The sequence below is a fragment of the Heterodontus francisci genome, chromosome 22 (assembly GCF_036365525.1).
Source record: "Heterodontus francisci isolate sHetFra1 chromosome 22, sHetFra1.hap1, whole genome shotgun sequence".
Classification (NCBI taxonomy): Eukaryota; Metazoa; Chordata; class Chondrichthyes; order Heterodontiformes; family Heterodontidae; genus Heterodontus; species Heterodontus francisci.
This window is the reverse complement of record NC_090392.1, coordinates 51831821-51847077: the sequence shown is the minus strand read 5'-3', so window position 1 is coordinate 51847077 and position 15257 is coordinate 51831821. Positions and strand designations below refer to the sequence as shown.

The following is a 15257-nucleotide window of genomic DNA, read 5'->3' as shown; positions in this document are numbered from 1 at the left end:
AGAACAGTAGCGACCATTCTTCAACTGATCCGAATGATTCACACTTCACTAAGCAACAAATGTACCGACTTGAGCCAATATGGGTCACCGGATCACCATGCCTCAACATGTCACTGCCCGGCTATACATGGAATCAAATTTATCAACAGGTTATCCTGTGCACAATCTATATCACTCCAATCACATGCACAGAAGTGTAACAGCTTAACACCTGTACTGTGATACACCAAAGGTTGGTACCAGCTTGACTTTTTTAGCTGCACTGTTGCTTCTGAGTCAGTCAATCTTAATTTAAAAATCCCTTGCAGCACATAATCTGGGATAACATTGCAGTGCTGATGGAGTGCTACATTGTGCAAGTGCCACGTTTTAGATGAGATGCTAAAACCAAAACCCTGTCCTCCATTGATGGATGTAAAATATCCCACAGCACTATTTAAAGAGCAGAGAGTTGCCTAGCTTTGTGGCTAACATTCCTCTCCTAAGGATTACCTCCAAAACAGATTCATTAGCCATTCATTTAATACGTAACAATAGTGACCACATTTCAAAAAGTAAACCATTGGTGGCAAAGTGCTGTGGAATATCCTGAGGATTCGGTAAGGTGCTGTAGAAATGTCAGTATAAATGTTTAAAAAAAATACAACCAGTTCCAAAAACTTAATCAGAAGCAGTCACAGTATTCCATCATAGCAGCCATTTTAACACTTGTGTGGAGAGAATAGCAATGCACATTGCACCCTGACTACAGACTGAGTGAAACTTCTGAGGCCGACCGTCACAGGAAACCCTGCAAGGGAAACTGCCCAAAACATTACAAGCTGGAATTAAAAATTAACCTACAAGGAGTTGTACACAATCTATTCATTTTAAGTCAAAAATTGCTGAATTTGAAAGGCCTCATAATTGAAACTTTCGATGGAAAATTACTGAATTAACTGAGTAATATATGTCAAAAGGTTTGCATGCATCACGCACTTATTGCAAGTGTCACACTTCATTCCTGTACCATTTTCTCTGTCACACTTTGTTGATAACAGTTTTATCATTAAAAATCAATGTATCCGCCAATTCACCCTCTGAGCAATGCCAGAGGAGATCTACATATATGATGATAAATAATGATTTATTAGAAAATACAATATGGAACCAATACTGTTCTTAATTTCCAATAGTTGCGCCGATTTGGTCAGGATAACCATCAACCAATAGATATTACATAGAATGTACAGCGCAGAAAACAGGTCATTCAGCTCAACTGGTCTATGCCAGCCTTTATGCTTCACATGTGCCTCCTCCCACCTAACTTCATCTAACTTTATCAGCAAATCCTTCTACTCCTTTCTCTCTGATGTGTTTATCTAGCTTCCCCTTCTATGTTATTCACCTCAACTACTCCAAGTGGTAATGAGTTCCACATTCTAACCACTCTCTAGGTAAAGGGGCTTCTCCTGAATTCCCTATTGGATTTATTAATGACGATCTCATAATTATAATCTTAGTTTTGGTCTCCTCCACAAGTGGAAACATCCTTTCAACATTTATCCCACCAAACTCTTTGACCATCTTAGAGATCTCGATCAGGTCAGCCTTCTCTGTTCTCAATAAAAGAACCTCAGCTAGTTCAATCTTTCCTGGTCGATATGACCTCTCGGTTCTGGTATCATCCTTGTAAATCTTTTTTGCACCTTCACCCAGTCCTCTATATCCTTTCTATAATATGGATATCAGAACTGTGCACAGTACTCCGGTAAGTGTGGTCTAACCAAGGTTCTATACAAGTCGGACATAACCTCTTGGCTTTTCAATTCACTCTGTCTAGAAATGAACACCAATCTTTCATTTGCTTCTTTTTATGGCCTGTATGGCTACTTTTAGTGATTTGTGTATCTGTACCCCTAGATCCCTTTGCTTCTTTACCTTATTTAGAACCATTTTCAAAGCAGTGTGTGGCCTCCATCTCACACTTACCTATCTGGAAATTCATTAGTCAATTGCAAATGCTTTCTGCAAGTTATTGATATCATGTAATTTACCACAGTCCTCCTCAGTAATAACTATACCCCCAATTTGCTGTCATGTTATTCTGTACTTTCACTTGATGGGAAATAAAGCAGGTGAACAAATCACAATAATAGGGAGAAAGCTTCTACTCAAAATACACACTCTTCACAATGAGCCTGTGTTCATGCAAGATCTGAAGATAAGACTCACAGCAGGATGACTGAATAAATTTTGAAAAACTGCTCGATACGTGGTTACAGATGCAACAACTGTAGAGCCAGAGAATAAATCTGAAGGAAGGGATGCGGTGGGGGGGAAAGAGATCAAGAGAGAGGAAGAGAGAGTGGGAGCATGGGTGGGGAGGGAAGAAGGCACATGTGGGTGGGGGGAAAATAGAGCACGTACATGCTGGGGGCAAGAGGTGTGGAGGGGAGGAGGAGGAGTGCGAATGAGGAGGAGTGCAGAGGTGGAGGCAGAGGATTGCAGAGGTAGAGGCAGAGGGGGAGTGCGGAGGTAGAGGCGGAGGTAAAGGCAGAGGAGAAGTGCGGAGGTAGAGGTGGAGGAGCAGTGCGGAGGTAGAGGCGGAGGAGGAGAGAAAAGGAGTGTGGAGGAGGAGTGTGGAGGAGGAGGAAGGGTCTGGAAAGGGGTGAGGACTGTGAAAGGGGTGAGGAAGGCAGTGAGGGGTGTTGAGGGGGAAGATGGGATAAGAAAGAGGGAAAAGTGGGGAGGGCAGGGGGAGATGAAGTGAGAAACTAGGAGCGAGTTGCAAACAAGAGACAGAGACAAGACAAACATGTTGAAGTACACAGAGGGGGTTAACGAATTTGGTGAGAGGCAAGGATTTGGGTGGTAGGTGCAAGTAATGGCAGGGCAGCTGCTCAGTTTAAAAGTGCGAGCTCATTTTATTTCCATAATCACTGCAATCAGCCCAGGGCCTCAATTTTACGAAGAAAAGGCGCTAATGAGCTCAATCATCACACATGGAGGAGGTGAAAGAAGAAATAAAATCATGGAAAAAAAGTTAATGCTTTGATATTTTCAAATATGAAAGTAGCATCGAACTGTATAACAAATGAAGCTCAGATATACCAGAACTGTTTCATTAAGCCACTGTCCTCATGGGTAAATTCACTATCCAATGTGCTACAAAAAACTTGTACTTAAACACCACAAAGATAAAAAAAATTAATAAGTCCATTCGATCCATGTAGCTGTTTGTTCCTTTGAAACCTATGCTTCCCCAACATCACATTCCATTGAATGATTCCAGGGTGTTTGCCTCCATGACCCTACTCAGAAAAGCATTCCCAGTATTAATCACCCAATGTTCTTCTTGACATCAGTCCTAAACTTGCCATTTACCAGTTTGTAACTATGTTTCTTGTCATGTGGGCGTCGCTGGCTAGGCCAGCATTTATTGCCCATCCCAAATTGCCTCGAGAAGGTGGCGGTGAGCTGCCGTCTTAATCCACTGCACCCACAGTGCTATTTAGGAAGGGAGTGCCAGGATTTTGACCCAGCGACAGTGAAGAAACGCCGATATAGTTCCCAAGTCAGGACTGTGTGGTAAAGGCCTGCTCGGGTATAAAATTGAAACACGACCCGACCAGGGCTTAAGTCCTTTAATTTTTTCCCACGCCTGACCCGACCCAACTACCGTAATAAAGTTAATGACATCAAACAGGTTATTGTGCTCTACCTTGTCCAAATGTTGTGATCCTGTTCATCCGTTCCAGAAGCAGCTATTCCTGCAGAATCATGCAGATGGAGTTGGGAATCGGAGCTTGATCTCGTCACCAGGAACCAATAGCACACGTCCCCCCACCCCCCAACTTTCACACATGAGCATCCATAGTGCACTGTAGTGTAGAATCACTATTGGATGCATGGAAGCTATAGCATGAGCGCAATGACGTCATAGAGACGCTCAGTCGCTCACTGCAGAGTCCAAACTACACGTTTCCCACCTTGACCTGAATGCTCAATTGAAGATTACTTCCCGGAGCAAGGCAGCACGGTCCACGTCCAGCCCGACCCGACTCGAGCCTGAATGCTGGACTTGGAAGACAGACCTGACACGACCCAGGCCCAACACAACCCAAAGCCGACACATGTTGCAGCCACGCTTTATTGTGTGGGGCTTGGAGGGGAACTTGTAGGTGGTGGTGTTCCCATGCATCTGCTGCCCTTGTCCTTCTGAGTGGTAGAGGTCGCGCGTTTGGAAGGTGCTGTCGAAGGAACCTTGGTGAGTAGCTGCAGTGCATTTTGTACATGGTACACACTGCTGCCACTGTGCGTCAGTGGTGAAAGGAGTGAATGTTGAAGGTGGTGGATGGGGTGCCGATCAAACGGGCTGCTTTGTCCTGGATGGTGTCGAGCTTCTTGAGTGTTGTTGCAGTTGCACCCATCCAGGCAAGTGGAGACCTGCCTTGTGCCTTGCAGATGGTGGACAGGCACTGGAGAGTTACTCACTGCTTAATTCCCAGCCTCTGACCTGCTCTTGTAGCCAGAGCATTTATGTGGCAGGTCCAGTTCAGTTTCTGGTCAATGGTAACCCCGAGGATGCTGTTAGTGGGGTATTCAACGATGGTAATGCCATTGAACATCAATTGGAGATGGTTAGATTCTCTCTTGTTTGAGATGGTCGTTGCCTGGCACTTGTGTGGTGCAAATGTTACTTGCCACTTATCAACCCAAGCCTGAATGTTGTCCAGGTTTCGCTGTATCCGGACACAGGCTGCTTCAGTCTCTGAGGAATCGCGAATGGTGCTGAACATTGTGCAATCATCAGCAAACATCCCCACTTCTGCTCTTATGATGGAGGAAAGGTCATTGATGAAGCAGCTGAAGATGGTTGGGCCTAGGACACTACCCTGAGGAACTGAGATGATTGACCTCCAACAGTTACAACCATCTTCTTTTGTGCTAGGTATGACTCTAACCAGCGGAGAGTTTTCCCCGATTCCCATTGACTTCAGTTTTGCTAGGGTAAACAGATAAGGCGGTAATTGGCTGGGTTAGATTTGTCCTATTTTTTGTGTACAGGATGTACTTGGGCAATTTTCCACATTGAAAGGTAGATGACAGTGTTGTAGCTGTACTGGAACAGCTTGGCTAGAGGCACAGCTAATTATGGAGCAGAGGTCTTCAATACTATTGCCGGAATGTTGTCAGGGCCCATTGCCTTTGCAGTATCCAGTGCCTTCAGCCGTTTCTTGATATATCACGTGTAATGAATTGGATTGGCTGAAGACTGGCATCTGTGATGCTGGGGACTTCTCAAGTAACTGAGAAGAAAAAGACTTGCATTCATCTAAAGCCATTCACGACAACTGGATGTCCCAAAGTGTTTTACAGCCAATGATGTACTTTTGAAGTGTCGCCAATTTGCACACAGCAAGCTCCCCAAAAAAGCAATGTGAATGATCAAATAATCTGCTTTTGTAGAGTTGGTTGAGAGATAACTATTGACCAGGACACTGCGGAAAACGCCCCTGCTCTTCTTCAAAATAGTGGCATGGGATCTTTTAGATCCACTTGAGAGGACAGATTGAGCCTTGGTTTAACGTCTCATCCATAAAGGCACCAGTGACAGTGTAGCACTCCTGCAGTACTGCGCTGGACTGCCAGTCCGGATTTTTATGCTGGAGTGGGACTTGAACCCACAACCTTCTAACTCAGAGGTGGAAATGCAACCAACTGAGCCACAGCTGACACAAGGTTGTCTTGAAGCTGGAGTTGAGAGTGCTAAACCCTTGGGACATTCACTGCAGCCTCATTTGGACTTCTGACACAGATGGCTGGAAATGCAAGATCTTGCAATCCATGCAAAAATAATCAGCATTTAATTGGTGACTTTCACATCCTCAGGAAGTTCCAATGTACTTTACAGCCAATGAAGTTATTCTTTAGGTAAACACAGCAGTCAATTTGCATGCAAGGTCCTGCAATCAACACCCAATGGCTGACATTTTGGTGGTATTGCTTGGTCTATATTCATTGGAGTTTGGAAGAATGAGAGGTGATCTTATTGAAATATATAAAGATTCTGAGGGGGCTTGACAAGGTAGACATAGAGGAGGTTTCCCCTTTGTGGGAGAATCTGGAACTGGGGGGAGGGTGCAATTTCAAGATAAGGGGTCTCCCATTTAAGATGGAGATAAGGAGGAATTTCTTCATTCAGAGGGTCATTCTCTAGACAGCAGTGGAGGCTGGGTCCTTAAATATATTCAAGGTTTAGTTAGACAGATTTTTGATTGATAAGGGAGTCAGGGGTCATGGAGGGCGGGCAGGAAAGTGAAGTTAAGGCCACAATCAGATCAGCTGTGATCTTACTGAATAGAGCAGGAAGCTAGAGGGACCAAATGGCTTAATCCAGCTCATATTTCTTATATTTTTATGAAATGAATGCTGTCCAGGACACCAGAACTCTGATTAGGTCCTCAGGATATTTTATGACCACCCTGAATGGTCAGACGTGGACTGACTTTTTTTTCGAGAATGCTCTGGAATTACAGGTTACAGGACTTGCACCATTCTATATTTAATGGCTAGTAATACATTTTTATCATAAACAGATCAATCAATTACCACAGCGATTTGTGTCACACTTTAATCCTCCCCCAATGGATCTCAGACAGTTATGGAAGGTTCTGATGTGTTAAATTACCAAAGTAGTACAGGATTGTCATGAAAGGGGCTTTGTTGAGTGTTTGGCCGCTAGTCTTGAGATCCCTGACTGCTTGTTCTCCAGACACATATTGTTCCAAAAGCCTGAGCTCTGCTTTTCATTCATGCTTTGTACCACAATGATGTAATCAAAACTCAAAGGATCTGGCACAGCAGAAATGACAAGAAAAAGAGGAATGTGCAATGGCTCAGAGATGAAAGAGGATATTTTTAGGCAAACACTACATGGTGATATGCCTTTTAGCAGATAGTAAGATCTTTGGGATGTTTTTTAAAAAATATTTTAAATGCACTCACAGGAAATGTCCAACTCTGTGCTTGCTGGAATCTCAGGTACATTAACACTAGCACAGAGCTCAGCCCAACAGATAACTACTTAACTTGCTAAATAGCCAGCTAACTGGCAAAGATAGCATACTAATCAATCCAGAACTTTCTGGGTGGCGTGGACGATGAATAGAAATTGTGACAACACAGATTTGGTGATTGTGTGATTTTTGCACAGAGCAAAGGGGCAATCCAGTAATATGCAAGGGATAAAGCAGCAAGATAAAGCCATCACCCAGGAAAGCACGACTTCAGGACATCCCAAAGCACTTTACAGCCAATGAAATACTTTTGAAGTGTAGTCACTGTTGTAATGTACGAAATCCGGCAGCCAATTCATACTCAGAACAACCCCACAATCAGTGATTAAATAAATGACCAGATAATATTTTGCTTTAAGTGTTGGTTGAGAGTTAAATGTTGGGCCAGACATTGGACGAATCCCCTGCTCCCCTTCAAATCGTACCCTTGAATCATTTATGTGCCCTTAAGAGAGGGCAGTTGGGTTTTAGCATCTCATCTGAATGATGGTGCAGTGCTCCCTCAGGACTGAAAAAAAAGTGACCCATCAGATCTGAATCTTTAGAGTCATATAGAGAAACAGGCCCTTCGGCCAACCGAGTCAGTGCCGACCATCAACCACCCATTAATACTAATCCTACATTAATCCCATATTCCCTACCACATCCCCACCTTCCCTCAATTCTCCTACCACCTACCTACACTAGGGGCAATTTACAATGGCCAATTTACCTATCAACCTGCAAGTCTTTGGCTGTGGGAGGCAACCGGAGCGCCTGGCAGAAACCCACGCAGTCACAGGGAGAACTTGCAAACTCCGCACAGGCAGTACCCAGAGCCGAACCCGGGTCGCTGGAGCTGTGAGGCTGCGGTGCTAACCACTGCGCCACTGTGCCGCCCCAGCTTTGTACAGCTTCTCACTAGAAACGCTACCATTCCAGGAGAAATTTCTACTGGTGAGTCAGAAATCTGAGAATACATGCAACACCTACGGCATATCTCTATACAGACTGATGCATGTTCCCCTAAGAAAGTACAAGTGATTTATCCTGACTGTTGCCCAAAAACCTGCAGAGTTTGAGATTTTCAGATATGGTGCTATCTGTGCCCAGGATAGCTCAGTTAGTAAATCCACTGAGCCAAACGAGACAGGAGGATCACATGTTTGATCCACAGTCTGTGCTGACTTAGCTGATTTTGGCTGCAGAAGGCAACAATTCTGGTGGCATAATAGGTTTCAGTGACATTGGGCTGGGGGGGGCGGGGGCTGGTGGGGAAGAGGAAGAATGAGCCAGTTTCTGCGATCAAAGGACCGTGGTGCAAAGCATGTGGGTAATACAGATTAAGGTAAGGATGTGTGTGGTAGGATCGGGGCTTGTCTGTAATTTCTTTTCATAATCGCATCTGCTAACAAAGAATGTTAAGGATTATACAATAACGATCCCCTGGCAGAGGTTGATCAGTATCCGGGAGGCAACTATATATAAGGGGAGCAAATTCAGAATGCTACTGGGGCTTAGAGGATTATATTATGAAACCACGTCACATAAACTTGACGTGTATTTCAGAGTATAGCAGATTGAGGTGTGACCTGATGAGGATATTTAAAATGTTGAAAGGATTTGGTAGGGTAGATACAGAGAAACTACTTCCTCTGATGAGGGAAGCAAGAGCAAGAGAACATAGTCTGAAAATTAGAGCCAGGCCATGTGCAGGGAAATCGGAAGCACTTCCACAAAGGGTAGCAGAAATCGGGAATTTTCCCTTCCAAACGGTTGTGGATGCTGGGGGACAATTGAAGCTTTCAAAACTGAGCTCGGTAGACTTCTATTAGGTAAGGTTTCAAGGAATATGGAGCAAATGCAGGAAAATGGGATTTACGTACAGATTAGTAATAATGTAATTGAATGGTGAAGCAGTATGAGAAGCTAATTTGCATTTTTGTCACTAATATTGAGGCCACCCACTTACCTCTGCTGCATCCCTCCCTTGCCCTGAGCCCACTGGACCAGAATTCCTCTTAGGTTCTCCCTTGCCCTAGCCCTGAACTTGCATCTTTCTCTAGTTTATCTCCCATCACCCCACATGCCCTCTCTGAGCTCATCTTGTTCACGAAACCCACCTCCTGCTCCCTCGATGCTATACCCACTAAACTGTTGACCGCCCAACCCCCCCACTTCCTGGTTCCCATGTTAGCTGATATTGTTAACGGTTCTTTATCCCCCTCTTCTTTAAATCTGCCATCATCACCCCTCTCAAAAAAAATCCCTTAACCCCACCATCCTTGCAAACTAGTGCCCAATCTCCAACCTCCCTTTCCTCTCCAAAGTCTTTGAACATGTTGGCGCCCCCCAAATCCGTGCCCATGATTTCCAGAACCCCATGTTTGAATCAGGTTTCCGTCTGTACCAAAGTACTGAAACGGCTCTTATGAAAGTTACAAATTACATCAATGTGACTGTGACAAAGGTAAATCTATCCCTCCTTGTCCTTCTCGACCTGTCTGCAGCCTTTCACACAGATGGCCGCACCATCCTTCTTCAAGGGATCTTCACTGTCATCCAGCTCAATATGACTGCATTTACCTGGTTCCATTCTTATCTAACTAATCGTAGCCAAAGAATCACCTGCAATGGCTTCTCTTCCTGTTTCCTCACTGTTACCTCTAGTGTCGCCCAAACTCACTCTTGGCCCTTTACTATTTTTGATCTACATGCTGCCCCTCAGCAACATCATCTGAAAATACAGCATCAGTTTCCACATGTGCGCTGATGACATCCAGCTCTACCTCACCAGCACTTCTACTGACTTTTCCATTGTCTCTAAATTGTTAGACTGCTTGTCTGACATCCAGTGCTGGATAAGCAGAAATTTCCTCCAGCTAAATATTATGAAGACCGAAGCCATGGACTTCAGTCCCTGACAAAACTCTGTTCCCTAGCCACTGACTCCATCTCTCTCCCTGGCAACTGTTTTCAACCTTGGTGTTACATTTGACCCCGAGATGTGCTTCCGTCCACATATCCAGGCCATCACTAAGACCTCCTATTTCCACCTCCATAACATCGCCTGACTCTACCCGTGCTTCAGTTTATTTATGGTTGAAGCCCGCATTCATGCTTTTGTTACCTCCAGCCTTGACTATTCCAATGCACGCCTGGTCAAACTCCCAAGTTCTACCCTCCATAAACTTGACATCCAAAAAACTTTCCTACCCATGTCCAAACTCATACAAGACCCATTTGCCCATCACCCTGATGCTTACTGACCTACATTCATTCCCCATTAAGCCATGCTTAGATTCTAAAATTCTCAGCCTTGTTTTCAAATCCTTCCCTGGCCTTTCCCCTCCCTATCTCTGTAACCTTCTCCAGCCCTACAACCCTCTGGATCTCTGCGCTCTTCCAATTCAGGCCCCTTAAACATCCCCAAATTAGTCGCTCCACCATTGGCAGTCATGCCTTCAGCGGCCAAGATTCTAAAGCTCAAATTCCCTCCCTAAACATCACCGCTTCTCTTCCCTCCTTCAAGACACTCCCTAAAACCTAAGACACTCTTTGACAAACGTTTGGTCATTCGCCCCAATATCACTAGGTCAAATTTTGCTTCATAATGTTTTGTGAAGCTTCTTGGGACATTTTACTACATTAAATGCACTATATAAATACAAGTTGTTATTGCTGAATAGTCTACTCTTGCTCCTATATGACTAAATTTGAAGATAAATGCATTCAGAGGTCATGCTGTGACGAGGCCATATGTCTGACCTTCTCAGTTTGTACGTGTTCTAGCACATGCTTTGCATTTTCACCCTCTTGGCCCTGGTTCCTCTCGCAAACGCATACAGAAGAGTTAGTTCACAGTGCAATTTCAGTTAAAATCATGACTGGTAAGGCTCCTTTAAGGCAGCACAGAATATACAATCATTATACAATTTTTTTTCAAGATATCTTGTATTTCTTCACAGTCCTGAAAACTTTCAATGATTGCCTCACAGCAAGTGCTAATGAATCGTTGTACTTGTAAACACGCACAGCAGAAATCTATTTATGCAAAAAAAATAATGAGGCGTTTGTGTAGGAGCATTGGGTGAAAGTCAATGAGAAATAGTCAACTTCCATACGATTTCACAGCTAGCATGTTCCCTGAACACCCCAGACCCAAACACCCCCCAAACATATGCAGGACAACTTTAGTCTGATTAGCATTGTTTTAATTGGTGTGATCAAGCCCCACAGTGTTCAATGGTATATAGGACGGTACTGAAGTAATTACAGTTAGTGTCAGATTACTGCCACTACTCCCATTCCACAGTAAATATAAAGAACATTATTTAAGACAGGATATCCAGTCAAATTATTCTACTGTGCAGAATCTGTTTAAGCACACAGCTCCACTTTTCCCATGTCTTGCCTGTACTATTCTCCTAAATTCTTTATTTTGTGTGAATTCTTTGCTCACATTGAGGAATGGTTAGGCACCCAAGATCAACATCAAGCATTCCCCAATCAGACACAGTAGAGCTCCTTGTATTCGGCCCCACCGACATGGATTTCTTGTAAGAGTGTTCTAACTGCCCTAATTGTAAGAGGCTACAGGAGGACTGGCATAACTTTGGCAATCTAAGCAAGTTTGCCAATTTCTCATCAATTAGTAATTTGTGCTGTGGATCTGAGCCCACTAGGAACTGAAGTAAGGACTACCCGACTTCATTTAAACAGAATGCTTAAGGCCAGCAAACACAGCAGACTGCCATCCGCTAAGTTTCAATCCAGGTCCAGAAAGTAAAAGGTCAGTTCCTAGCCCATTCCATTACCTAGTCACCATGTGAGGATGAATTCAACAACAGAAAAATGTGCATTTATATAGTGACATTCATATCCTCAAGATGTCCCAAACACTTCAAATCCAGTGAATTACTTTTTAAGTGTAGTCACTATTATGTAGGCAAATGTAGCAGCTACTGTGCACACAGCAAGGTCCTACAAACAGCAATGTGATACAGTCCCCACGTACCATACCGTCCAGAAACATTTTTACTGACAATAATTGGTGCTGATGCCATTTCATTTATCCTCAAGACACTGACATTTTATTGGGGTACAGACAGTACCCTGTGTTAATGATTCTCTCACAGGGGCACAATCAGCCAACCGCGTCAATGATTCGCTCACTGGGGTACAGTCAGTGCTCTGCGCTAATGATGGTCACTGGGGTACAGTCAGCACCCTGTGTTAATTATTCTCTCACTGGGGTACAGTCAGCACCCTGTGTCAAAGATTCCCTCATTGTGATACAGTCAGTGCTCTGTGTTAATGATTCTTTCACTTGGGCACAGCCAGCATCTTGTGTTAATGGTTCCCTGGGGTACAGGCAGCACGCTGTGCTAATGACTGTGTCACTGGGGTACAGTCAGCACCTTGTGTTATGACTGTCTCACTGGAGTACAGACAGTACCCTGAGTTAATTATTCTCTCACTGGGGTACAGTCAGTGCTCTGTGTTAATGATTCTCTCACTGGGGTAACATCAGCACCTTGTGTTAATGATTCTCTCAGTGGAATACAGTCAGCACCCTGTGTTAATGGCTGTCTCACTGGGGTACAGTCAGCACCGTTTTAACGATTCTCTGGGATAGTCAGTAAGTATCTCGTGTAATGATTATGTCTGCCATTAGGCCAGCTCTCATGTTCAGTAAATGTTCTCCCTGGGGAGGGGCCAAGTGAATGGCCTTCTAACAAGATTATGAATCAGGTACTCAGAAAAATGAAAGTGAACTCATGAGATGTCTCTATCCCATTCTCCACCTGCTTTAAGCAGATTCTTGGTCTCTGATGCTAAGCTAACTCAAAATTCAGAATTTAGACTTAGTTAAGAATTCTACAGTTTTCATCTCGGCAGCCTCAAGGGCCAAAATACAAAGGACTATAGAAACTGTCTACATCGCTCACCTGTGTGTTCTGGATTTGTATTGTACCCTGTGGAATGGCCTGGGTCACCACTTGACCCTGAGAGGTTACCATAGTTACTGGCTGGTAAATTGTTCCACCTGTGAAGTAATACAGCACAAAAAACAATGTGAAGACATTTTGACTTCCCTTTTCGGAAACTCTTTGCTACACACTAATCTGCATCTAAATAGTGCAGGTTTCTTATTCCAGAGACAACTGCAACCAAATAGCATAATCATATAGGAAACGCAGACAATAATATAGATAAGGCAGATGAAATGATACAAGTACAGCAGACAAAATATTAGAAGCTCAAATGAGATTTTATAACTCATCTATTTTTCAGTTCTTGGGATCATCAGCTATCAGCCAGCAATCCCAGGACAGCAGCATGCGCAACTTTTTAAACCCTGCCAGAGGTCCTCCTCTGGTGTGGCAACTATCCAAACTGCTCTACCAATCTGATATTCTTTGGCAATGCTGCTCTTCAGTTGGCAGCTTGGAAGTGTGGTGACCCCATGGAACTGGCATGGGCCTTCCTTCCCTTTCAAAACAGACTCTGCTCCTCTTGTTATCTGAAATTAGGTCCATAACAGTGGAATCATGAGCTTGTTTCTGATCATTTTATGCCCGAAGGAAATGATTTACCAACTTGCTAGAGTACCTAACTGTATACCAGCTTTAATATAACTGGGCTGAAACTTGCAACAGAGCTCATTTCAAAAGGCAAAGAACCTGCTTCATTTGAGTACAGACCCCGCTTATGCATAAGTATGTTTCTAAACTACGGAGTCAGCTCGGGCAACTGACAGCAAATAAAGAACCAAATATTTTCTTTAATATTCCCTCAAGTGATCAGCTGTCAGAAATATAAAATTTAAAAATTAAAACGTAAAAAAAACTCTACAAAATTGATAAATTAATACAGAGCTGTCACAAAGTTTATTTAAGCTATATAGGAAAAAACAAATCATAACCCATCCTTTAACATAGTGCCATCAAGCTTTTAGTCTGCCACTGTCCCGAGGTGTTTCGCAGATGGATGTATGGAAAACAATCACTGAGCCAGACAGCGAAAGATGATGGGTGGCAATTAAAAGCTTGGGAAAGAAATGGAAACGGTAGCTTAAGTGGTTATGTTACAGGACTAAAAGCCCAGAGCTCGTAAGTACATGGCAAGTTGTGAAAGTGGATTCAATTGATTTGGTAATTTGTGGGTTATCACCAGAAAGCTGCTGATCATCATAAAAACCCAACTGATTCACGAATGTCCTTCAGGTAAAGCTAGCCCAACCTGGCTGGCCCTACATGCGACTCCAGTCACAGACTGTAGGGTTGATTTAATGCCCTAGGGATGGGCAATAAATACTTCCTCATCAGTGTGGCCCATACCCTAAGACCAATCTTTTTTTAAAATTGGGTTTTGAAAACTTTTTGAAAGAGGACAGACAGGTGGAGAAACAGAGGTGTTTAAGGAGAAAATTCCAGAGGGTGGGTGGGGCCCAGGTGACTGAAGGCTCCGATGCTAATCGTGAGGTGATGGGAAGTAAGGGCCTGCTCAGGTCAGGAAAAAAAACCCGACCCGAACCCGACAGAACCACATCAGACCCGAGCCCGACCCGGCCCGAGTCCCTCCATTTTTTCCCACGCCCAACCCCCAGAATGTTCACTTTACCTACCTTGCGATTCTGAATCTGCAGGAAGCTGCAGCATGAATGAGCGTGATGACGTCATAGAGATGCTCACTGCGCAGACTCAGAGTTTCCCTCCTTGATGTCCTGGACTCCCAGCTCAGGTAGGCTTTTCAACTTTTGACACTTACTAAACTCAACTTCCCAGCAGAGCAATACTTACTGTGTGTTCTCGACCTGGACCTGGCTTGGCCCGAGCCGAGCCGAGTCTGAAAGCCGGACCCGGAAGAGCGACCTCACCCGAACCCAACACGTCGTCAGGTCCTGTTGGGTTCGGGTTGGGCAGCAGGCCTTTAATGGGAAGGGGTCACATGAAAGAGATCAGAGCCAGAGGAATGGAGCGTTCCCATGAGGGGGGTGATTTGAGCTGGAGGATGTTGTGGGGAAGTGGTGAACTCAGAGGCAAAATAGCATAATTTGTGGTAGGGGCCAGAGATTATGGTTTTAGTCACAGAGTCATTATAGCACAATAGGAGGCCATTTGGCCCATCGAGTTCATGCTGGCTCTCTGTAGAGCAATCCAATCAGTCCCATTTCCCCACTCTATCCCCATAGCTCTGCAAGTTTATTTCCCC

At 44.1% G+C, this 15257-nt stretch overlaps 1 protein-coding gene across 9 annotated transcripts in view; it reads right to left on the bottom strand.

Annotated features, from left to right (window-relative positions):
• The window catches only part of pknox2 (pbx/knotted 1 homeobox 2), a 435336-nt gene that overhangs the window by 47354 nt on the left and 372725 nt on the right, over positions 1–15257 (bottom strand). For all 9 annotated transcript variants that reach the window (XM_068053838.1, XM_068053847.1, XM_068053843.1 and 6 more), the window contains exon 8: positions 12992–13089. In XM_068053838.1, coding sequence (XP_067909939.1) covers positions 12992–13089 — 98 coding nt within the window. The remainder of the gene's footprint in view (positions 1–12991; positions 13090–15257) is intronic.